General features: G+C 44.2%; 1 protein-coding gene and 1 pseudogene across 1 annotated transcript; both read right to left on the reverse strand.

Annotated features, from left to right (window-relative positions):
- Positions 1 to 18,568: 18,568 nt before the first annotated feature.
- LOC106937724 (uncharacterized) lies at positions 18,569 to 22,651 on the reverse strand. The gene is made up of 7 exons (XM_015019376.1): positions 22,000 to 22,651; positions 21,818 to 21,869; positions 21,722 to 21,731; positions 21,126 to 21,315; positions 20,907 to 21,032; positions 20,534 to 20,765; positions 18,569 to 20,251 (listed from the first exon to the last, which is right to left on the reverse strand). The coding sequence occupies exons 1-7, from the start codon at positions 22,649 to 22,651 to the stop codon at positions 18,742 to 18,744; spliced, it is 2,772 nt and encodes a 923-aa protein (XP_014874862.1). The 3' UTR covers positions 18,569 to 18,741.
- A 272-nt stretch (positions 22,652 to 22,923) lies between these two features.
- LOC106937722 (uncharacterized) lies at positions 22,924 to 25,143 on the reverse strand (annotated as a pseudogene).
- Positions 25,144 to 26,329: the final 1,186 nt, after the last annotated feature.

Below are 26,329 nucleotides of genomic sequence, written 5' to 3' on the forward strand. Positions count from 1 at the left end.
TCAAAGAAGGGATAAAAAGAGTCACTATGCTTTGTTTTCATTTCATTTCCTCATCTCTACATGGATATGTCCTTCATATTTTATATATATATACATTTGCTGGTGTCTGGATTTATGATTTTTAGGTTGCAAATATTTGACTGTGTTACCAGGGAAATATAAGTTTGGTGACAGAACTCATGACTGACATAATTACAGTAAAGAGGAATATAAATGACTAAATAACACAGAAGATGCAGTTTCATGTAAAGCTACGCTATGCTTATAAGTTATAGAAATGTATAAGTAAACACTTAAATAGATGAAAAACTGCAGAAATTTAATCTAAAAAATTATTTTATCTTCTGTCAAAAAAACTTTTAATGTAAATATCTTTAATGGACGTTTGTCAAATTGTTGCTAGATTTCTCACGATACATTTTGATGGACGATAAATTGTCCTAGGAGTTATCATGATGTGCTGAGACCATTTTCAAGTAAAATAACGCATTCTCATAGATCAATAAACTTAAAATGTTAATGTGTATTTAACATTGGACCTGGAAGACCTTTTAAATATCTAAAATAAGTAAACAACACAACACCACCAAATGCAAAAACAAAAAAGAATTATGAAGAATCTGGAAACAAAATTGTCACCAGACTGAAGACTTTTGTCATCAAGTCTTTGGTCGGAAGAGAGAGAAAAAAGATAAACCAATAAATCATGCAAATGGAAATGATTAAGATGTTTTAATTTATCATGAAATTAATTGATTTATTGCTTTTATAGACTGTATCGCCCAAAACCTAAACAGAATCAGTAGAGGTCGATCTGCTGAGCATGCAGTACAACATAAACGCTGATATAACATCCTAACATATAAAAATTACCTCCACTCATTTGTTTCTTTTTGCTTTTTTTGTCCAGTTTGATTTGACAACCTGTTCAATATCCATTACCTGAAAAGCTAAAAGAGACCTCCACCTAATGCACACTGATCAATATTTCAACACCACACATGACTGGCTGTCATAAAACATTACTTCTCAACTGGTGAGCTTAACTTTTGAATTTAATTGAAAGTCGACACTTACAAAGTGGCTGTCCAATTTTCAATTGATTTCCCATTCTGCGACAAGCCTTGTTTTTCTGCTTTGAAAGCACTGTCAGGCATTTATGGAGGGAGCAGATGTTAACGTTTTCTTCTGAAAGTATAATGGGATTGTAAATACCTCTTGCAGAAACATGGCCAAAAGATTTCACTTTGTACTGTAACATTTAGGATTTTAAGGACTTGAGAAGTTAACTATACGCTGTATTTTTTTTTTTAATCTGTTAATATTTATTGGTATATCTTTATTGAACAAACAGTGTAGAAAAATACCAAAAATAACAATCCTGATCGTTTTAGGGTTTGTTTGTTTTTTCACATTAATTGGAATTAATCGTATTGTTTATCATTTATCGCGATACAATGCTTAGCACGATAAATTCCAATTTATCATTTTTCAACAGTTTGTTTAATAAAGGTCACAAAAAAGAAGAAATAAATAGTTCTTATTGTCACTTTTATCATTATCAAAACATTTCCACATAATATCGCGATAAAACTGTAAGTCCACCTCCAATCCTGGAGAAACAACACTAACAAATACCCACACATGCAATATTAAGTTGCGTTCCACATTCATCATTAAAACAACCAAGATGCCACCAGGCTGAATAAGTCATTATGTTTATCTCTGCCCTCCATTTGAAATGAAGAAAACCGCGATGCGGTAGTGCAAAGACTGTAATTGAAGATGTTCCTCTAACACCGACCCGCTGCTGGAGGTAAAAGATGCAAAGAACGATTGTTTGGTAATTTGCACATCGCTGAAAGATTCACACAGATGGTGCATGCAGCAGTCATTTCACATGACTGATATTTATTTAAATATTGTGTCAGGCTAAAATTGTTTTCTTGGTTGTTAGGTTGGGCTTGGGTTTAATAAGTCTACAACACATACAGAACAGAGAAAACCAGACGAGAATACGCAATATAAAGTTGTGTTAATCTGCTTTATTGCAGAGTAAATAGAGGATTAGACAGTTTAACCCATTGAGGACATAAAGAAAATAAGGAGCAAAAGTTCACTGGACTGTAACAAGCAAAGCATTACACAATAAATATGTACAGAGCCCAGATCTTCCCTTATCTGCTCTAAGTATTGCTTTTTCTCCCTCTTTGGCAGCGTAGATGAACTACAGATGTGTGCTGACACGCCATAAAAAGTATCTGTTTATACCTTCCTGTAAGTTATATTTAGCAGGCTAAAAAATACACTAAGTTTTGCTTTAGAAAACTTCTAAAGAAGGTCATGAAAGTCATTTATGGTGACTTTATTGGAAATAATTTAAATCAGGAGGTACTTTTGTGTCTATTGTATCAAAGGAACTGAACTCTAAGGAAGTTTTTAGTGCACCGTTTCTGTTGAGGAACACTAATTACATAACCCAAGATTACATCCCTTTAAAGGGTGTTTTGTTTATTTCCTCTTCAGTAACACATCAACTAACCTCTAAACATCATGAGCTGCGTCTTAGAAATCAAAACTCTGATCTGTTAATTATGTCAGAGCCAATTTAACTGGGTTCCACACGCAGGTTACCAATGATTAAAAATACACGCATCAAATACACCCAAGAAAAACAAATAAAAATACTAATTTTTCCAACATAAATTGAAATCTTTAGTGGAAAGTGGAAAGAAAGAAAAAACACAACAATGATTTCTTAAAGTTGCAAAGCTGTCTCGCTGTATCACAGAAAATGTTTTTGAAGAACAATATTTGTGTTTGTGGTGCTACGAATGCAGTATCATGCAGTCACAGCTATACCTAGAAAAGAACTCATCCTTTTTTAAAATCATAATTTGCATTGTTATCACAATATCACAATAAAAAATCACGCTAGAAGTATAAGTTCATATCACCCACCGAGCCATTAGTGACTAGATTTTTAGTTTCTGACCAGCCTATGTGACCCATCAGTTCTTACAATTAGCCTTTTCTGCTCATCAATCATATCTTGGTGCCTTTACTATACAAACCGCTTATTTTCGTAGCTGCGACTATGTTTTGTACACATCATATCGTCTATTTAAGGATGTGACAAATATTTGAAAGTCCAAAACTACATGCAAATTTGACTGAAACGGTACAAATGAGTATCACCATCACTTTACCACTGCAGACAAACCTCCTTCCTGCTTTTCAACTCAATAGCTGTAAGCAGCAGCACCTACACACGACAGGCATACCTATCCTCATAAGTTGTTGCTTAGCTAAAGGATGTGAAGACCCTCTGGGGTTCATTTCATTCTGGCTTTAGACGGCCCGGACAGAGGGTTGCACATTTACAGACAATTTCTCACAATCACTCCTGTAAACCTGCGGTGTGCGGCGATGCTTTCTGTGACGCTCTCACGCACGATCACCCAGCCCACCAACAACCCCACCACCTAATCACATCCCATTTCATTCCTTGAATTACTGAGCTCCACCTAGATTTCTATTTTCAGACACTCTGATCCCCACGGTTATTGGCCTTTTCTCTCCAGGCGGTTTTTTTTTTCTTTTTTTTCAAGTGCAAAGAACATCTCCTTGGATTTTTTTTTCTTAGAATCTGATAAGATACCAGGTGGCATTTTAAGAAGGCAAATCTGAGGGAAAATTGCATGTTTTTGAAGTTGTAGAGGAGGAGAGGCATCCTTATGTGTACACACTGTTGATAATTAGTGAGAGTCTCTCTTTCTTTGGCCGGGTGGCCGACCTGCCTCCTGGATAATGGGCTTTATTTTATTTGTCTGACACAAACATCCATCATAAATCCACCTGCATTCCACGCTGCGTGCATGTGCTGTTTTTGCCAGAACATCCTGGTCCTTTCACCAAAACATAACTAAATCAATAGAGCAGGAATATTTTTAACTTAAAAAAGAATATTTAAACTGGAAAAGTAGCATTTTTATTATTATTATTATTATGTCAATTACATAGAAGCAGAGACTCGAGATAAAAGCCTTGAAAGACAAGCAGGTATGAAACCGTCAGCCTTCTGAGCAGGATGACAACCTGAATAAATCAAATGGAGGCAAAGCTGAGAAAATACAACAGGGCAGATACGGCACCAAACGCACGAGCATGCAAAGCCACGGCGAAGCTTCACCCATATTTCTTTCCAGTGTCATGGCAATAAAGCTCGCCAAATTGAAAATGTATTTAAACCGAGACCCTGAGAGGAGACAGGGGAAGGAGAGATGAGCTAAACTGGAGGACCGAGGGCAGAAAGTGAGCTGAAGAATCTGCCTGCCGTAAATGAAAATGGGTCGTTTCGAACCTCGAATCTGAATTTTTTTAAAACTATTTTAAGTTTGACACAACTCTGTTTGTCTTCCATGGTCGCTTTCAGTTCTACACACGGCAGCAATGATGATGAGAGAGCTGACGACCCAGGGTGGCATCTGATCAGGGGGCGACACAGGAACTCAAAAACAAAAAGAACGTTTCCTGCCACTTGTGTCTTTTACAAGTTTTCCATTTCTGCTCATTTGCACATCAAATGACAGTCAGTGTGTCTGACGGTGTCCACACAGTGAGAAAATACCACTCATCCTAAGCTAGCTAACAATGCTGAAGGTAGTATGTAATTTGATTAATTACAGAATTATTTGGACTGATTTTGATAAATTCTGTCTCAATCTCTAAAGTATTATGCTGTTTATCCCAATCAGGCATAATATTGCAATCAACTTTTGAGATTTTGATTCTTTTTTTTATTATTATTACAAAAGTGTGCTGTGGAATCTGGCACCAAGATGCCAGCAGTAGATCACTTCTACTGGTGAGAGCTCCATGGATCTTCAGCTTTGTTCTGCAATTCTGATGCCATCTATGTGCAGAGACTTTGTTCTTTTGGCAAGAAATAGGGCTGAGCATGGGCACACTGCCTGGTCTGTATAGAGGCACTGTCTATTACACTAGCTCTGTTTCCATTACAAATGTGAGCAAAACTTTGTCAATATTCCGCTAGTGTCAAAAATACACTATTTCCATTAAAAAAGAAACGCAATTAAAATCATACATCATACAAAACACGCCACGTCATGATCCTCTGACTGCTTCCTGATGTCGTCTTCTTCGTGGTTTCCGCCAGCGGCAACATCTCATTGTTGATCATGTGATGCGAAAAAAATAGTTATTTCCACTGCAGTTTCACAAAATAAAACAATTTCGATTTGGCTGAAAAACCAACCCATCCAACTAAAAATGTATCGTAAAAAGAGAATTTGCTGTGTTTCCATTAAGCAAATTTATTTTCAAAATGTCAGACTGTGCAACTGTATAGTCAGTGGAAATGCAGCGTATGTCTCAGAAACATCAACAATTCAGGCTATGTTTAACACAAGAAAACTGCTGGTAGGTTTTAATGTTGATTGGGAAAAAGTTTCACGCTTAAACAGCAACGCCAACACACTTTGAGAAAACTGTAGTTGGCCACTATGTGGCGTTGTGATTTTAGCATGTCATCATAACTGCATGCGATTTTGACCCTTAGCTTCATCTCTCTAGTTTCCGCTAGTAGGCTCTCTCCCATGAACTAAGTGCTCATGTAACATATTTCTTATCAGAAATTGTGAAGAACTGAACAAGTAGCACAACAAAGAACAAAACTATCCGTCACTGTTTTTGTTGTTATGCTAGCCCTTTATCCCTGGTTCTATCATGTATGAAGACAAAATGTTTATTTGTTCCCAAGATATCCACCATTTACAGGTGCATTGATAATAACTGGATAATAACCTGTTATGGTACGTTATGCCACACTTGTATTTGGAAAGGTCAGCATAGAAAATTATACCTAGGACCCAAAGACTTAATCTAGAACAGTCAGTTTTGTTTCCCTTCAGGGCCAAGAAAGGAGGAATAATTATCCGGCAGAAGTTTCCTAGAAAAAAAGCCATGGAAATTTCTGAATTTAAAAAGCCAAAAATTCACTAGGAAAAAACTAACATTCTGAGATTAATTTAAGAACTTTAATAACTTTTTGAAAATGTTTTCAAACTCAAGAGATTTTCTAGAAAAAAAGTCTTGAAAAATTCTGAGATTAAACTCAAAATTTCTGAGCTTTTTAGCTGAAATTTATTTAACCTTTTTCTATCTACAATAATCTTAATACACCATGATACATTAGGTCTTTATAGCTGCCGCTGCAAGTGAAGAGTGCTTTGAGGGTGGCAGAAGGAGGCGCTTACCCAGGACCCCCATCCATGCAGTGACCACCAATGTGCGTCACTTTCACATACCATCATACAGGATCACAACAAATTCAGTCTTTAAGAAATTCTACTTGGATAAGAAATATTAGCAAAACGCCCCCAACAAATGCTGCATAAAAAGACGCAACTTGTAGCTTCATCTCTAAGATGCACGTGCACTGACTTGTAGATTATGCGGTTGAAAAGCGTTTGAAAGGAAAAATATATAAATAAATGGACAAATAAATAGGCAACAATCAGGTTTCCAAAGAGCTGTAATCCTCCCTGGGGGACAAGTGGATTAGTGCACGTTTATTGCATTGACACGCGCGCGCACATCTTTATATGTGCGCAGCAAATCTTCAGCGCATCCAGGATGGAGAAACTGCCACACCCTCAAGGAGTGGGACACAACAGATTTGCGGCTCACTTTCTGTCTGTTAATTTAGAAATCTCCTTACACGCAGAAAAAAACACAACATATTTTATTTTCTTCAGGTGAGCTACTTCCTCATTAATAATTCCTATGTTAAACACTTGAACCCCTCCAAAACCAGACGTTAAGACTCATTTTCATTGAACAGCAGGGTTTTTTTCTTGGTAACAGTAAGAACTAGGTGGTTTGAACCACCTGTGAATGTCGCCACATTGGTCACACTCCTCTGCAGGGATGATGCATGCTCAGAGATGCTGCGTTTTTTTTTTTTTTTTTTTTACGTCGACCTTTGATCAAAGTTTATTCCAACCACAAGTACAGATTTGTGTTTATCGTGTGAGTAAAAATGTTTTAAAAATAACACATATTTCCACATACATCCACTCTTAACTCGGGCAACAGCTTTGACCTCCAGCCAGTCCCAAAAACAGCGCGCGCGCGCTGTGTCGTCATTTATACACGAGATATCATGTGAGTTTAAGACTTTACTCACCCGTTAGTATGTCGTCTTGGTGTTGAATCCTAATTATCTTGTCTCCATGTCATTTCGTCGAATTGGGGGTTCAGTTTTTCTTCTGTTGTCTTATAAGCCCAACAACCCGCGTCTCCGCGCGCGGCTTGGTTTAGTTTGTCCCAGAGAAACAGCAGGACAGACCCGCAGGACGCGGGTTATCCATCCCGGTCGAGAGCGCAAGAAAAATAAAAAAGGGTCGCTCTGTGTCCGGAAACCGGTCCAAATAACAGCGAATCCTTCCGAAAGTTCAGGAGGAGGGAGGGGGGGGGGGGGGGGCCGCCGCTCATAAAGTCATTCTGTATAAGTTGGAATGGGCGCTTTCTAAAAGGTAAAGTTTAAACACGGGAGAGGAAGAAGGGCTTTGATGGGATGAGAGAGAAACGGCTGTGAAGGACTCTGACGAGAGCTGAAGGAGGGAGGGACGGAGAGAGAGAGAGAGAGAGAGAGAGAGAGAGAGACCGACACGCGCCACAGACTCCGGCTTCTAAACAGCTACATTCCTCCGCTTTTTATTTTTGCTATATATGTATAAAATTACCAGGGTTTTTTTTATTGGTCATCTTCTGAAAAATTATTTCTATATACAAAAAAAAGAAAAAAAAAAGAAGAGGAAACCCATTTACCCTTTGTGTAAATGTTAATATTGACAAGGATACACACACACACACACATATATATATATATATATATATATATATATATATATATATATATATATATATATATATATATATATATATAATGTTCTTCACAATGATCATATTGGAACTACCTTGTCGCATCTATTGGTCAGTCTAATTGGGGTACTGTAGTTACCAAATACCTACATTTTTGTCAACTTAATCCTCAGATGATACATTTCTAATTCATTTATAGCTTTAAAGCAAAAACGCCCATGGTTTTTAGATAACTGTAAAAGGTTTCATATGAAACCTACAGAAAATACCGACCAGGAGAATGAAGGGACAGAGAAAGGAAAGAGGAATTAATAAAAAAAAGGAGTGAAAAGTGAAAGAAGGCAGTGAAAATAGAAGAAAAAGAGAATGGAGGCAATGGATGTAAAGTAGGATAGAAACAAAGGAAAGATGTCAGGAAGGAACAAAAGATTGAAAGAGCAGAATTATATGTTTTGTCATTTTATAGCACAATCAATAAGCTATGGTACCTTTAGACGTTATAAAGAATGCTGTCTATATAATATACGAGTTAAAATTTGAAATTGGGCCTTTGTCTCTAAAAAGTCCTGCTCTTTCTGAAACTCAACCTTCAGGAGGTGATTACTATGTGACTCCATTATTAACCCTTTAAAAACATTTTTACCAGCGTTTCAATGAGAAGAAGCTCGCATAATGAGTTCAGCAGACGCACAGTTTCACCAGGTGTTTGCTAATTGTTGCTGGCTAGTCTGAAGGAGTTGAGTGGGGGAGTCGTGTCGGATGACTGCTCTGTTAGGTGGAAGCTTGGAAACTGCAGCACGAGGAGGAGCTTCGTCTTTGTAGGCGGGGCTAGGTCCACCCNAAAGGCTAGGGGGGGCGCTGGCCCGAAAAAGGTTGAGAAACACTGGACTAGAGCTTTTTTAAAAACTGTATTCCCTACTTTTAAAGTCCTAGTCTTTATCTCTGACCTGCTTCTCACAACCTCAGATCATCCAGTTAAAGGCTGTTAATGATCCCAAGGACTCATTTTAAGATCAGACAGGGAATGCATTGTTTCTAACTTTTCACTGCCTTGATTCTCATAATACTTTTAAAAGCAGCTAAAGACACATTTGTTCAGACTGGTTTTTATAGTTCTACACTGTTTGCTATTTTATCTCTCCTTCTGTTTTATCTTCTGTGTTTTTATATCTTCTATTTTGTAAAGCATGTTGTGGCTTCTGACCTGTAAAAGGTGCTATGTAAATAAAATTTACTTAGTAGTTCTAATGCTAATAAAGATTTTTTTTTTAATTTATTATTGACAATGATATAATTTTTGACATGGTATTTAAAAAAAATAAAACAAACATTGCTTTCAAAATCAACACTGCTTTTATTCTCTTTTGATATTGTTTTCTCATTTTCTAGAAACAAACATTAATGATGAAACTAAAATAATTTTAAACCCAAATTTCCCAGGGATAGAATAATTTTGAACTGAATAGTGTATGTATATATATACGCAATAAGACCACATTTGTTATTAAATTTGTCAAATTACAATCTAATCAAAAGGCTGAAGATCAGATGCTGGACTCATGGAGACTGACCTTTGTCCTGATGACCAGTGGAAGAGGAAGCAGCAGCAGGGGAATGAGGATGACAAAGATAACGCTGCGATAGTTCCACAGCCCTCTGCCCACACTCCTCAGCATTCTCTCTTCTCTTTTTTCTGTGTAGTTCTTCTGTGAAACTTTAAAAAGCATGTAGGGTGGTTAACACACAGTCAGGTTGATCTGAACATATGACAAGAACATGATGCGAGTTCTGTGGCCATATCTAGTTTTTCTTGTGTAATACCTTCAAACCTGAGTAATTGGTGGTTATCTTGATAGCAACACAAATTTTAAACCCAAAATTTGTGTTGGGTTTAAAACATTTGGACTGAAAACATTTGGAAATGTCACAAAAAAGGTAACATGGGGTACCTTTTTTGGTAACCCATGTTACCTATAAACCTATAATAGTATAGGGTTAGGGTTCCTTTCTTATGTACCACATACAGAGTATTAGTCATCATAGTTTACCTAAAATGAAATGCAACCAGTTCTTATAGGTTTTTTTTTATTTTTATTTTGGTCAGAGAGAACTGTGAGGTTTTCAACCATCAGCAGTGGTGGCTCATTTCATACATTATTTACATCTTTCATCTTCATTTGTTGAACCGTTATCAATTATTGATATGTTTAGTAAAAAAAAATCTAGGTGTAAAATGCTTCAGTGTAACTGACATTCACTATGTTTTTGATTAACATGCCATTCAGACATATTCATATTGAAGCCTGAAAAGTTTGATTCCTATTCTTTCAAACTCAATAATGAATTAACCCTTGGGTTTAGAAATGGGGTCCAACCGACCCCACACACATAAAACTTGTATCATTTGCCACAGTCCTTAATCTAATAAACATGAAAGACAGAGGAACATAAAGAAATAGAACAGGTATGTGCAGTCACAACCATTTCAGATTTCATAATTAGGTTTATTCTCACCTTGTGCCGTCCTCACTATGAGACAATCCTGCCCCCTGCTCATCAGAGAACTTGGTGGAAATGTAATGAGCAGCCCTCCTTTTCAGAAATAATCTATGATCCACTTCTTTCTTTGAAGTACTTTTTAACAGCTATTGTCAGCTTGTCTTAGTAATCATTAACACATTGCTTCAGACATAAGCGTTTCACTCAGCGTTCAAAGGCACCATCATAAAAAGTGCTGAAAAAAAAACTGGACAGTGTTGCCAACAGATACACGTTGACTATCTCTATATTGGAATAGTACTTCAATTACTGTATTCAGGTTTCATCTGGTGATGTGCACAGTTGGGAACAATAAATAGATAAATATAAGTTTAAAATGTTATATTTATCTATTTAAATATAGATAAATATTAATATTTGTATTTATCTATCTACAAATAGATAAATACAAATATTTATCTATTTGTAGAGGTGTAGATTCAGCCAAGCTCTGTGTGTGCTGGAAAGTGAAGTTTATTGTAAATTTCTGCAAACATTGAGATGTATGTCTTTCTATTTATTTTTTACAGATCTGACATACAAAAAGGTTTCAATTTAAAATGTAGCCAGTTTTTATAGAATAAATCTGAAGAGGAAAGTCTCCTCTGGTCTGTGACAAAAAGTGCATCAGTTACCAGAGTCGTGTCTGTGGCTGAAAGTTACATCTTGATAATCTCCTCATCTGTCTGGCTGAGAATCTGGATTTTGTTTTGATGTATGTGTTTGACACAAGGTTTCTATCATTAATAAAATCAGCTAATGTCTTAAAATCTGTATCCCTGAACCTTCCATCAGTTCTAGAACCAGCAGAATAAAAAGCATGGGATAATAAATCTGGAACTTTTCTTGTTTTTCTGTGAGTTAAAACCAATCAGGAGACAGCAAAACCAAAACAAAAAAGAATCTGTGTTTTGTGTGTAAAGTTAAGCCAATTCATTACAATGATTCCAGTCACTTCCATTGCAGCACCAAAGGCTCAGAATATTACACACAAAAACACATCTCATCTTACCTTTGATGCCTCGTTATTATTATTTCATGTCAGCTAACTTTTGCTTTCACTGGTGCAACATGCTGTCAGTGTTTCTTCTCTATTCTGTTTTTTAGTCATTGTTGCATTTTCTTCTCTGCGTAATGGATACCAACAGCTACATGGGCCTATTGACTGGGCATGCAAAAGATCAACAGGAAACTTTTTCCCACTGCAAATAACCAGTTGCATTTCTTACCGAGTTCTGATCTCTCTCCCCCAGTTTACTGGCATACACTCTGTCGCCAGTAAGAGCGCATCCACACACAGCTGCCCCAGACTACACCCAGGTGGGCTGGTGAAGTGCTGTGTTATTTCCTGGAATAGCCATTTCTCTTCAAAGTAACTCTGTAATGTATAAGCTATGATGTGATGTGAAGAGCTCATTGCTCTTACAGGTTTTAAGAGATTACAGATTTTACACCCTTTGCCCAAATGACACAGGACAAGTTTATGACCAAATATTGTTTTTATCTCATGTCAAACATTACTGGAACATTGTAATATATACAGAACACCACTGCAGTGTTAGCTAAAGCTAATAAAACTAAAAGAAGAGCACATGAGACCAGGTCCAGCAGAACATCAGAGGTTGTTAGTTTGTCCTTCAGAAAACAAATTTGAAGACCTGAATTCTATATAAGGTAAATGGTGCAGATCAAAGTACAGAGGTGACTGCTTAATAGTACTCTCCTAAATCAATAGACATGAATTGGTTCAACAGACTACAATATGGCAGTACCGCATGCATGGGTTTTCTCTGGGTGCTCTGGCTTCCTCCCACAGTCCAAACACAGGACAGGACTGTTAGTTAACTGGTTCTTCTACATTGGCCTTAATTGTGAGTGTGTATGTTGGTGTGTCCTTTGATAACTGTGCTGTGAGAGGATGAAACACAGCCTTGACACAGCAGTGAACCGTATGATGTCAACTGGTCGTCATCTTTGAAGATGACCAGCAATCACAATCATTAGCAAAGTTAGAAGACAAAATAATCCTTAGTTCCAGCAGTCTGTGGTTTAAAGACAACATGTTCCTCTAACATACAACTTTTCACTCTCAAAAGTGATGAAGAATGTGGAACTGTTAATTGCACATCAATAAACAGAAATAACTCCATGAAATTAGAAAAGTTCAAAATCAGAAAGGTAAAAATCCAATCAAGAAATGTACATAGATAGAGAGAAGGATTGGCATCAGCTATTTAATCTAGATTTAATATTTCTACAAAAAAAGGTAGAACTTTTTTTTTTTACCATTCAATTAAAAGTTCACTACCACTAAAAACATTTTGGTTTGTAAACTCATTCCATCTGCTCTGTTCTCCCCAGGCACAAAACTGAAATCTTTCAACTGCTTGAATAAAACAGCAAGTTAAAACTAAGACTAAAATGATTTAATCTGCTTTTTAAAAAAAAAAATCAGTTCCATTAAGTAACACATTGTCTTTGTTTTTAGAGCATTTGTGCATGCATGAGCAAGTCTTGATAACTATGTGGTGTTGATGAAATGTCAGCCAAGTTTGGGTACTATCTTAGAATAATGAGAGGCTTTATTACCTTACCTTACTGCCTACTTGACACCCAGGGATCTGTGTGAGTGTGAGAGCACCCACTTCTACTTTTAGTTCTCTGCTTAAAATATAAACTCAGAGAAAACAGAATAAATAAACATATTTATCTTCAGCGAAAAAAGGAAAATGTTTTCATTCTTGGAGTTCCAGGACATCGGGTATCCTTTAACTTTTTATCTTGAAGTCATGAAGAAATGGTTAAACAGTTGCCAACTTTAATACATGACCTTTGACTCATAGCTAATACCAGTAATCACCAAAACTAAGCAGTGAATGAGAAAAAAATATTGGTCAATGGTATGAAAGGAGGATCTTATCACATCTCAGAAAGGGTTGCAGTTGGGAGCAGGTTCAAAATACAGGACACAAGAGTTAAAGAGTGGTACTTACTATTCTAAAACAGAAGGTACTGCAAACCCAAAGTAGACATAAACTAAAAACCAGCTGTATGAACATGTATTCATATAACTGAAAGACATGAAAGACAGAAAGAGATAGACTGGCTAACACAGATATCAGATAATTGTTTCTTATGCTGGACATATGGGTCTCCTGTCCAGACCAACCCCTCCCACCAGGTCCCACCATCACAATGCAAACAGCATGGAAGGAAACTAAGTTCACGGAGGGCCCTGGGCTGTTTAGACAAGGAGTAAGGTCACAGGAGTGTCTAAACATTGAATAATGAATTCTGACCTTAAATGAAGCAGTGAAGTCTACTATGTTTTAGGTGTATTGGGTTTTTCTGTGAACCCTTGGATGTAAGGATTTGGTTTTCTGGGTGTTAATTAGTCCCTGTGTTTTGCGTCTAACCCCTTATTGCTTCCAGCTGTCCCTTGTTTCCGAACCTCTGTATTTAGTCCCACCTGTGTCTGTGTTTCCCCGTCGGGTCATTGCTGTCTAGTTGTATGAGTTTTGTAGTTGCAACAGTGTCAGAGCTACTTGCCTTTTACTCATCTGTCCTGCATGGACTTTGTACTCTTTTTGGACTTCATTAAAGCCATAATTTTTCCACTACTACCTGGGTTCACCACGTCCAACTTCACCATCAAACAACCACACTTCATGACAGAAAGATCCAACTAAAGTAACGGTGAGGTCACGGAAAGGACAAACATTTACAACATGGACCCAGCAGATTTGCTTTTTGAGAAAGGGTTTAAATATTTAAAATCTACAGTCAAGGACTATATAAACACTACTCCCAAACCATACTCTGCTTGCAGATGCCTCGGATTAACAACCACATGTGTGTTATTAGCCTTAGAGGATTGGACACCTCATCCAATCCTCTAAGGCTAATAGAGGATTGCCTTAGGGTTGGGGTTTTCTGGACTTGGTAGTCCAGAACTTTTACTTTTCTGGACTTGGTAGAGTTGTTGGAGGCAAGGTGGGAACGACAGGTAGCTCTGGCCATAATGGCTGGGGAACCACTACCATCGAAGCCGGGTATAAAGAATATAAAGCTGTCGGCTTTATATTCTTCGTCCTCCTCCACAGCTCCAATCTCCCCTCTTCTTCAGCACCAGCCAAAGCTCCAGCCCCAGTAAGTGAGCCTCTGGCTTCCCCCAATGCTCTGTCCAAGCTTTCCAGTGCTCAGCCCGAAGGTAGCCTCCCTGAGGCACCAGCTAGCCTCCGAGAGCCCGAACACATACTTGTGGGGTCTGCCAGCACTCCTGGACTTCCTTGTGCCTCCAGGAGGCCTCTTCGTGGGTCCTGCCGCACTCCGCAGCCTCTTTGTGGGTCTGTGTGGCCTTCCGGTCAACCTCTGAAACCTCTTTGTGGGTGCCGCCACCGTCCGGGCCGCCCTCCACAGCCTCTTTGTGGGTCAGTGCAGCCTCCTGGCTGCCCTCCGCAGATCATCCTCACCATCAAACAACCACACTTCATGGCAGAATGAGTCTTGGATGAGCTGTTGGACTAGGCAGTAGCAGTTTTAGTAGCAAAGCTCAGACCTGTTCCATGATTTCTGACATTTTGGATCTTATTGTGGTTCTGAATAACAGTCAAGGAGATAAGGGACTGACTAATCCAGGTGAGACTAATGCAGGGCAATGGGATAAAGACCTGAATACAGAAATGACTAGAGCTCTAAGATACACAAAAGGATTTGATTAAAGCGAAACCTAAACATTAAAGTAACTATTCTTATCTATATTTGTGTCCTCCCTCGGCATTTCAGGAGTACCATATGAATAAGCAGGATGCCTACATCTATGGAGTACTGCTCTGGCAGCTGAAGGAGGAACAGCTTATCCTGCTCTCTCTCGTCCTTACTGATAACTTTGCCTGTGAATTATTTTTAAAGTCACAATTTTTATAATTATATTTACATTATCGACATCATAACTGGATTACTCCAAACCTAAGGACTGGGAGATTTTCTCACTTTTATTTTTATTTTTACCTTACTTTTCTTCACCTCCAACTTGAACTAGGGCAAAATGCCCCCGTCCGACCCCTTATCTTTACACCCGTCTTCCTCCAGAATGTGTCTGGCCCCCCGGCACCGCGCATAGCAGGACATTACTTGATCACTACAAGAAAAGTTACAAAAAACAGAAATACCAAAAGCAGCGGTCTTAATTCAAACCTCAGACTGAAGAACTTTCAGCTTCCAAGTCACTTAAACTGGCTCTTTTAAACACCAGATCTCTCAGTGGTAAAGCTCTATTAATTAATGATTTCATCACCAAGCATAATATTGATGTTTTATTTCTGACAGAAACATGGCTGAATAACAATAATGAAGCAATCGTACTAACTGAATCAGCGCCTCCTATGTACATTTTTTTTAAAGTGAGAATAGAAAACATATAAAAGGAGGAGGCGTGGCTTCAATAATTAAGAATACCATAAACTGTAGTAAAATCTCTTTGGGTAATTTCACGTCTTTTGAGTATCTTGGAATTGAGGTAAAAGGCCAGAAATGAACTTTGACACTAACTTTATACAAAACTCCAACATTTCAATCTGGAGAGACTCAGACGGAGAGAGGGAAGCAGTTAAAAGGGTTTAATGACAAAAATAACATGAAAATAAACACAAAGTTCTTTGGCGATCAGGCCCCGGCCAGGGACGTCGAGCTGGACTTCGATAAGCTCGATGAACATTCCTGATGCAGCGAGGGAATGTAAACCCCCCAAAACGGGGCAGAGGCCGGGGCCGAAGCCTGGGAAGGAGGTGCTCGTACAGGGTTTCGAGAGTGACTTAGGAACGGGAGGAGGCAAAAATAAGGAGGTGACTTAGGCATTAGAAATAAGGAGGTGACTTGGGCATTAGAGGAGGAAAGTAGGGACTCGATAAGGAGTGAGGTGGATAAGGGCCAAAAGGGGGCGCCCCGGAGCGGTAGTGATTGGCTGCTGGGAGATGTAGGCCAGCAGAGGTTGCCGCGGGGCGCAGAGCGAGGGGATGCTGGTAGATGAAGGCCAGCTACTGGTGACTGGGGCGATAAAGGTTTAGCGCTGGTAGATGAAGGCCTGCTGCTGTTAACTGGGGTGAAAGGTGAGGTGCCGTAAGAGGGAGCTGATGGGGCATGAAGCTAATTAGCTAAGGGTGAAGGTAGAGGAGGGCCTGGGGTAGAGATGGGTGGAGCTAAGGCGCGATGTGGGAGGGTTTCTAAGGAGAAACGTTACCTGGGCCGGGCTGCACGGGGATGGGGAAAGAGGGGTGGGATAGAGGAAAAAGAAAGTTTGGAGGTTACTAGGGCTAAAAGCTACAATGGGACCAACTCACGGGAGACGGTAGAGGATGAAGAGGGATGGAGATGAGTGAAGATGAGGCCTAAAAGGGGAAGAAAGGACATAAAGAGAAAAAGAGGGACGAAGGGGATGCTTAGAGGATGGGTAACGAAGGCCAGGATGACCAACCACCACCAGCGAATGCGCAGTACTTACCTAGTGTTAAGGAAGAATTTCTAAAATAGTTAACTTTGGTAAAAGTTTGGCTCTCTCTCTCTCTTCCTTAGATCCCAGGTCCTCTCGGCAGGCCACGTGTAGCCACAAGGAAACAACAATGTGTGTTGACGTCACAGAATTACAGAATTTAATCCAATATAAGACAATGCATAAACTTAGAAGTAAGACAATGCACAAACTTACACCAGAAACTGCAGAACAACAGAGACATACATTCATTTACCTGACAGACTTGGAAAAGAAGGAAAGAAAGAAAAGCAAAGACGTGCAAAGACATCTTTGGAGAGTTGCAAGAGCAAATCTGATTTGTTACTTCTGTGTAGAAAGTTTTATCCTCTTGTATTTAATTTATTCAAATAAGGCGTATCTTTGCTCATCCAACCAGGAGCTATCTCTGACCCTCTATCAAGCTAGAAACCCCTGCCGTGTTTACGGCCTTTCACAGATGAGTGTGAAAAGCTACAACTTCCACTGTATTTTCCCACAGACAAAAGGCAGTTCAAACGATCCTAGCAAACCATCTGCTGTAACTACAAGTAAAATAAAGGTCAAAGAGCCAGAATAAGTTACTGATTTAAAACCACAATTTAGGCCATTTGAATCAAGACATGTTAAGTTTTAAAACTAGCTTATTTTAAATTTATTTTCTCAACACTAGGCACTGAGAGAACGTTGGGCCGCGAGTACAGAGGTGACGTCTGGGCGGATGTACGCTGAGAACGCTGAGGACGACCATCGTCCGAGCTGCTGAAGGGTCGTGGCGGGGATATTCTGAGCGGCTGCAGACGTGGCGGCCCCTATTCTAAAAGAGTGGCCCGAGAACTGATTGGGCGGGAGGTTGCATGAAGCCAGGAGCTCCCTCAGGTGGTTAACGAACCAGGAGGCGGACATGGGTTGGCCCTCGGGAGTGATGAACAGGGGCCCGGAAGGGGGAGTTAACTTGTGACGTAGGAGCGCAAACTTGAACATGGCGCGGAAGGGGCAGAAAGGGCCGTTGGTGCGAGCCACGACGATGGTGCACGCGCCTCTGGACTTGGAATGTTTGAGAGCTGTAGAAGTCGGGGTGGAACTTGAGGTCCGAGACCGCTAGATCTCGGGAGGGGACGAAAAAATTATCTGGAGTGGAGAACTCGCCCAGGCGGAGGAGGCCGTAAAAAGCCAAAAGAAACGAGCTTGAGAGGAGAGATTTCAGATAGGGGGAGTAGGGTTTTAACTGAAGGGCGATGAGCAGGTCTTTGAGGATGGGGAGAGTGATGGGTAGACGCCTATCAGGGAGGGTGGGATGCCGTTTAGAAATGCCCTTCAGAAAAAGTTTCACGGCGTGGTTGGAAAAAAGGCTTAGCGAAGGGAGGGGCTGGTGAAGCTGCGAGAAGAAGTTGACGCCGGCCAGGAGGCTGCGAATGTACGAAGGCTTAAAACGAGAGTGCTCGAGGCAGAAAGTAGCGAAGGCCAGAACGGTGTTGATGGAGATGGGTAACGTGGGAACTCGGTGAAAGGAGCAGAATTTAGTGAATTTAGACCAAGCATAAGAGTAGGATTTAAATGTGGAGGGGGCTAGGCCATTCTTGATGTGAAATTTGGCTGACTGCAGCAGGAGGAAGAGGGAGGCGGGAACTAGTTCAGGCAGAGGCTCCCGAGAGAGGGCACCGGAGTTGGAAAGGGGCTGGCTGATGGGCAGAGTTGACGGAAAGTCTGGAAACGAAGGCGAGAGAGAGCGTCAGCGATGGCATTAGCGTGGCCCGGGACATGACGCGCGGAGATGATAAAATTATGGATCACGGATTGCCATGTAATACGGCGTAGGAAAGGCATGATAGAACTGGAGGAGGAGCGACCTTTATTGATGGCCTCCACGACAGCAGTGTTATCGCAGAAAACGACGATACGTTTGCGAACCCATAAATGTCCCCAGACGCAGCAAGCGGCAGCAATGGGAATGATTTCATAAAAAGCCGAGGATTCGGAGCGAGGAAAAAGGTAGGGGCCATTTCACAGCGAACCATCTGTCCTGGAAAAACCCGCCGAAGCCCGCAGAAGGTGCCGCGTCTGTGAAGAACTGCATATCGTCGGCGGGGGAGATGACGTCCTCGTAAAAAAAAAAAAGAGATGCCGTTCCAGCGGTCTAGCAGTTCGGACCAGAAGGAGAGATCGGAGCGGCAGCCGTCGTCCAGAGAGACCTGATCGAGCAGGTGAGGAACCGAATTAGCGAGATCGAGAAGCCGGGAGATGAAGGAGCGCCCTTGCGGAATAATGCGCATGGCGAAGTTGAGGTGCCCGAGCAGCGAGAGAAGGTCGCGTTTGGACAGGACGGAGGATGAAAGATGACTGCGGGAGATCTGACGAATGCGGGCCAATTTGTCCTCGGGCAGGGAAGCTAGCATCTGATCGGAATCGAGGTTAATGCCGAGAAATTCGAGCTTAGTGGATGGGCCGAGAGTTTTTTCGCGGGAGAGAGGAACGCCGACGCGGAGGAAGAGGTCTTTCAGGGTTTGCAGCGAGGTGGGGGGGGAAGAGGGGGAATCGATGAGCAGAAAATCATCGAGGAGATGGAGCACGGAGGGGAGTCTAGAGACGTTAAGGAGAATCCAGCAGAGAGCTTCGGACAGCGTGTTGAATAGGTGGGGACTGCTCCTGCAACCAAACGTAAGGCGCACGAAAAAATAATATTTGCCTTCCCATCGGGCTCCCAGCAGATGCCACTGGGACGGATGCACGGGCATGATCTTAAAAGCGTCTGTGATGTCGGCTTTGGCGAGCCAGGCGCGCCGCCCGGCCGTTTTAATGAGCGAGATAGCGTGATCGACGGAAGCGTAAAAAAGAGAAAAGGGTGGTTTTGGGATGAGACTGTTAATGCTAGCGTGGGGACCTGAGTGGGGAGCAGACAGGTCCAAGATGAGCCGTTTTTTCCCCGAATATTTGCGAGTAGCGACTCCGAGGGGATTAACGCGATAGCGGGGAAAAGGGGGGGATCTAAAGGGACCGATAGCGTAGCCTTTGGACACCTCCTTTTGGAGGAGCGAAGAAACGACTGCCGGTTCTTGGAGCGCGGATTGAAGGTTAGGGATAGAGAGGGAAGGGAAGGGGGACTGAGGGGCGCCGATCAGAAAGCCCTGAGAAAGACCGGAGATTAGAAAATTAACGAAGGTGCGATCGGGGTGGAACTGGAGAAGAGACGCTAGTACTGAGACGTGTATGGGAGTAGAGAGGTGCCAAGAAACTAAAGCTTGGAATCTCGACGGTTTTTCATTGGAAACGGGCGGCGGGGGCAGACTGACTTGGGGTGGGCTTCAGCGCAGAGGCTGGACTGTCCTGCCGTGGCGATCTGTCGGGAGAAGGGGAGGAATAGAATGCGAAGGAGCAGCGGTGGAGCGGTTGGCTTTAAAGGGGAGAGACGGACAAAAGGAGCTCTGGTGCCCGGAGGAACCGCAAAGATTACAGGTGACTGCGTGGGTAAGCATGATGAGGATTTCTGTGTCTAAAATAGACCAGTCTAGGCGCTGACCAGAGCGGGAAAGGACTGCGGCTGCTTTGGAAGCGAAGGCTTTGTGGTATTGATAAAACAGCGACCTGCCATATTGGATGTGGAGATCAGCAATAAGAGCGAGGTAGGCATCTAATTCGACTCGACGGTCGGGGTAGACAGAACAAATGACGTCTCTATAGATGCTGANGGGTTGATCGGGGCTGGTAAGCGGAGGAGGCTTGGAGTGAAGGTCCTTTTGAACCTGAGCCTGGACGATGATTGGCTGGAGTGAGGCGTGGACCTGCGTTGATAGGTCCGGGTGCGGAGAGGGAGGCACTGATAGCAGGGCCAGGTGCGACAAAAGAGTCTTCCAGCCTGAACTTCAGTCAAGACTCCATTTCAATCTGGAGAGACTCAGACGGAGAGAGGGAAGCAGTTAAAAGGGTTTAATGACAAAAATAACATGAAAATAAACACAAAGTTCTTTGGCGATCAGGCCCCGGCCAGGGACGTCGAGCTGGACTTCGATAAGCTCGATGAACATTCCTGATGCAGCGAGGGAATGTAAACCCCCCAAAACGGGGCAGAGGCCGGGGCCGAAGCCTGGGAAGGAGGTGCTCATACAGGGTTTCGAGAGTGACTTAGGAACGGGAGGAGGCAAAAATAAGGAGGTGACTTAGGCATAAGAGGAGGAACTAGGGACTCGATAAGGAGTGAGGTGGATAAGGGCCAAAAGGGGGCGCCCCGGAGCGGTAGTGACTGGCTGCTGGGAGATGTAGGCCAGCAGAGGTTGCCGCGGGGCGCAGAGCGAGGGGATGCTGGTAGATGAAGGCCAGCAGGGGACGCCGGAGCGTATGTTGGTGAGAGGCTGGTAGATGTAGGCCAGCTACTGGTGACTGGGGCAATAAAGGTTTAGCGCTGGTAGATGTAGGCCAGCTACTGGTGGCTGGGGCAAAAAAAAAAAGGTTTAGCGCTGGTAGATGTAGGCCAGCTACTGGTGACTGGGGCAAAAAGGGTTTAGCGCTGGTAGATGTAGGCCAGCTACTTGTGACTGGGGCGATGAAGGTTTAGCGCTGGTAGATGAAGGCCAGCTACTTGTGACTGGGGCGATGAAGGTTTAGCGCTGGTAGATGAAGGCCAGCTACTTGACTGGGGTGAAAGGTGAGGTGCCAGAAGAGGGAGCTGATGGGGCATGAAGCTAATTAGCTAAGGAAGAAGGTAGAGGAGGGCCTGGGGTAGAGATGGGTGGAGCTAAGGCGCGATGTGGGAGGATTTTAACAGAGAAGCGTTACCTGGGCCGGGCTGCACGGGGATGGGGAAAGAGGGGTGGGATAGAGGAAAAAGAAAGTTAGGAGGTTACTAGGGCTAAAAGCTACGATGGGACCAACTCACGGTAGACGGTAGAGGATGAAGAGGGATGGAGATGAGTGAAGATGAGGCCTAAAAGGGGAAGAAAGGACATAAAGAAAAAAAGGGGGACGAGGGGGATGCTTAGAGGATGGGTAACAAAGGCCAGGATGACCAACCACCACCAGCGAATGCGCAGTGCTTACCTAGGCACTGAGAGAACGTTGGGCTGCGAGTACAGAGGTGACGTCTGGGCGGATGTACGCTGAGAACACTGAGGACGACCATCGTCCGAGCTGCTGAGGGGTCGTGGCGGGGATGCTCTGAGCGGCTGCAGACGTGGCGGCCCCTATTCTAAAAGAGTGGCCCGAGAACTGACTGGACGGGAGGTTGCATGAAGCCAGGAGCTCCCTCAGGTTGTTAACGAACCAGGAGGCGGACATGGGGTGGCCCTCGGGAGTGATGAACAGGGGCCCGGAAGGGGGAGTTAACTTGTGACGTAGGAGAGCAAACTTGAACATGGCGCGGAAGGGGCAGAAAGGGCCGTTGGTGCGAGCCACGACGATGGTACACGCGCCCCTGGACTTGGAATGTTTGAGAGACAAGCTGTAGAAGTCGGGGTGGAACTTGAGGTCCGAGACCGCTAGATCTCGGGAGGGGACGAAAAAATTATCTGGAGTGGAGAACTCGCCCAGGCGGAGGAGGCCGTAAAAAGCCAAAAGAAACGAGGTTGAGAGGAGAGATTTCAGATAGGGGGAGTAGGGTTTTAACTGAAGGGCGATGAGCAGGTCTTTGAGGATGGGGAGAGTAATGGGTAGACGCCTATCGGGGAGGGTGGGATGCCGTTTAGATATGCCCTTCAGAAAAAGTTTCATGGCGTGGTTGGAAAAAAGGCTTAGCAAAGGGAGGGGCTGGTGAAGCTGCGAGAAGAAGTTGATGTCGGCCAGGAGGCTGTGAATGTATGAAGGCTTAAAACGAGAGTGCTCGAGGCAGAAAGTAGCGAAGGCCAGGACGGTGTTGATGGAGATGGGTAACGGGGGAACTCGGTGAAAGGAGCAGAATTTAGTGAATTTGGACCAAGCGTAAGAGTAGGATTTAAACGTGGAGGGGGCTAAGCCATTCTTGATGTGAAATTTGGCTGACTGCAGCAGGGGGAAGAGGGAGGCGGGAACTAGTCCAGGCAGAGGCTCCCGAGAGAGGGCACCGGAGTTGGAAAAGGGCTGGCTGATGGGCAGAGTTGACGGAAAGTCTGGAAACGAAGGCGAGACAGAGCGTCAGCGATAGCATTTGCGTGGCCCGGGACATGACGCGCAGAGATGATAAAATTATGGATCACCGATTGCCATGTAATACGGCGTAGAAAAGGCATGATAGAACTGGAGGAGGAGCGACCTTTATTGATGGCCTCCACGACAGCGGTGTTATCGCAGAAAACGACGATACGTTTGCGAACCCATAAATGTCCCCAGACGCAGCAAGCGGCAGCGATGGGAATGATTTCATAAAAAGCCGAGGATTCGGAGCGAGGAAAAAGGGGGGGCCATTTCACAGCGAACCATCTGTCCTGGAAAAAACCGCCGAAGCCCGCCGAAGGCGCCGCGTCTGTGAAGAACTGCATAGCGTCGGCGGGGGAGATGACGTCCTCGTAAAAAAAAAAAAGAGATGCCGTTCCAGCGGTCTAGCAGTTCGGACCAGAAGGAGAGATCGGAGCGGCAGCCGTCGTCCAGAGAGACCTGATCGAGCAGGTGAGGAACCGAATTAGCGAGATCGAGAAGCCGGGAGATGAAGGAGCGCCCTTGCGGAATAATGCGCATGGCGAAGTTGAGGTGCCCGAGCAGCGAGAGAAGGTCGCGTTTGGACAGGATGGAGGATGAAAGATGACTGCGGGAGATCTGACGAATGCGGGCCAATTTGTCCTCGGGCAGGGAAGCTAGCATCTGATCGGAATCGAGGTTAATGCCGAGAAATTCGAGCTTAGTGGATGGGCCGAGAGTTTTTTCGCGGGAGAGAGGAACGCCGACGCGGAGGAAGAGGTCTTTCAGGGTTTGCAGCGAGGTGGGGGAGTAACAGGGGGAATCGATGAGCAGGAAATCATCGAGGAGATGGAGCACGGAGGGGAGTCTAGAGACGTTAAGGAGAATCCAGCAGAGAGCTTCTGACAGCGTGTTGAATAGGTGGGGACTGCTCCTGCAACCAAACGTAAGGCGCACGAAAAAATAGTATTTGCCTTCCCATCGGGCTCCCAGCAGGTGCCACTGGGACGGATGCACGGGCATGATCTTAAAAGCGTCTGTGATGTCGGCTTTGGCTAGCCAGGCGCGCCGCCCGGCCGGTTTAATGAGTGAGATAGCGTGATCGACGGAAGCGTAAAAAAGAGAAAAGGGCGGTTTTGGGATGAGACCGTTTATGCTAGCGTGGGGACCTGAGTGGGGAGCAGACAGGTCCAAGATCAGCCGTTTTTTCCCCGAATATTTGCGAGTAGCGACTCCGAGGGGATTAACGCGATAAAAAAAGTGGGGGATCTAAAGGGACCGATAGCGTAGCCTTTGGACACCTCCTTTTGGAGGAGCGAAGAAACGACTGCCGGTTCTTGGAGCGCGGATTGAAGGTTAGGGATAGAGAGGGAAGGGAAGGGGGACTGAGGGGCGCCGATCAGAAAGCCCTGAGAAAGACCGGAGATTAGGAAATTGACGAAGGTGCGATCAGGGTGGAACTGGAGAAGAGACGCTAGTACTGAAACGTGTATGGGAGTAGAGAGGTGCCGAGAAACTAAAGCTTGGAATCTCGACGGTTTTTCATTGGAAACGGGCGGCGGGGGCAGACTGACTTGGGGTGGGCTTCGGCGCAGAGGCTGCATACATGGAGAAAAGCACAGGCGGGAAATGAGCAGACGCTTTCGTTGAAATTATTGCAAATCGGCGTTCGGTTGAATACCTGGACTGTCCTGCCGTGGCGATCTGTCGGGAGAAGGGGAGGAATAGAATGCGAAGGAGCGGCGGTGGAGCGGTTGGCTTTAAAGGGGAGAGACGGACAAAAGGAGCTCTGGTGCCCGGAGGAACCGCAAAGATTACAGGTGACTGCGTGGGTAAGCATGATGAGGATTTCCGTGTCTAAAATAGACCAGTCTAAGCGTTGCCCAGAGCGGGAAAGGACTGCGGCTGCTTTGGAAGCGAAGGCTTTGTGGTATTGAGAAACCAGCGACCTGCCATATTGGATGTGGAGATCAGCAATAAGAGCGAGGTAGGCATCTAATTCGATTCGATGGTCGGGGTAGACAGAACAAATGATGTCTCTATAGATGCTGAAAGCGGCTACGAATTGGCCCATAGAGAGGTCCTTGGAGAGACGGGGGTCGGACGTTTTGAGAATAGCTGTGAACTGTTCCGAAGACGCGATGTGTTGGTCGACTTCGGGGGAGGGCAGAATGATGGAAGCCAGATTTATGAGCTGGCCCTGGAGTATTTTGGAGCGAAGCCGGGGAGATATGTTGGCATAGACTGGCGTATAAGACGAGCCTGGAAGATGGAGAGTGTGGGGGGACGACTCAGTGGATTTAAAGAGTGAGCGAGAAGGGGAAAGAGGAGAGATAGACTTACCAGTAGGCGGGGCCGGATGGGCGTTGGCGAGGGTGAACGCCGAGGTGGGAGGAAGGAGGGCGGATTGCCCCCACCATCGGCGAGAGCGCCGATGGTGGGGGCAGAGGGCGTGGCGGCGAAGCCGGCGGTGGTCTGGAGCAGTAGAGCGGAGAGCGAGGTAATGGAACGCTGAAGGGAGTCCATGGAGGCGGCGAACAAGTCGGTGAGTGGGTGCGGCTGGGCCGAGGAGGGGGTGGGGGGTGGAAATGGAGGTCCGAAGAAGGACCGGGTCTTCCCTGGTTGAGGTCCGGGGTATGAAGAGCAGAGTCCTGAGTCGGGCGAGGAGAAGGGCCTTGGGCGCGCTGAGCCGGAGGGGTGGAGGCTGGGCGTCCTCTGCGACGTTTGGCCGGTGGATCGGCGGACTTGCAGGTTCGCTTCCTGCTGGTCGGGGGTGGCGATGGGGAACGAGTGAAAGGGTGGGGAGAGGAGTCCCTGGAAGGCAGAAGGGCGGCGAGAGAGGCGATCTGGGAGGACCGGAGGCCCGGGGTGAGCGTGACCCTCTCGACCTGAGGGCTGAAGCAGGAGACGGGGGATCCGGGCGGGTAGCCAGGCGAGCGCTACGGCGCGCGGGGGGGAAGGACGGAGGGACGGGGTCTTGCAGGGAGGTAGCTGGAGAGCCGGGAACGAAGTCGGAGTCGGACATGAGGAAATGCGTGCCAGGACGATCGAGGCAAAAAGCGGTTGATCGGGGCTGGTAAGCGGAGGAGGCTGGGAGTGAAGGTCCTTTTGAACCAGAGCCTGGACGATGATTGGCTGGAGTGAGGCTTGGACCTGTGTTGATAGGTCCGGGTTGCGGAGAGGGAGGCACTGATTGCAGGGCCAGGTGTGCCAAAAGAGTCTTCCAGCCTGAACTTCAGTCAAGACTCCATGTTAAAAAAATTCAGCCTATAAAAAAAATTCAACTTTTAAAAATTCAAA

The sequence above is a fragment of the Poecilia latipinna genome, unplaced genomic scaffold (assembly GCF_001443285.1).
Source record: "Poecilia latipinna isolate Pla-1442-1.1 unplaced genomic scaffold, P_latipinna-1.0 Scaffold2423, whole genome shotgun sequence".
Classification (NCBI taxonomy): domain Eukaryota; kingdom Metazoa; phylum Chordata; class Actinopteri; order Cyprinodontiformes; family Poeciliidae; genus Poecilia; species Poecilia latipinna.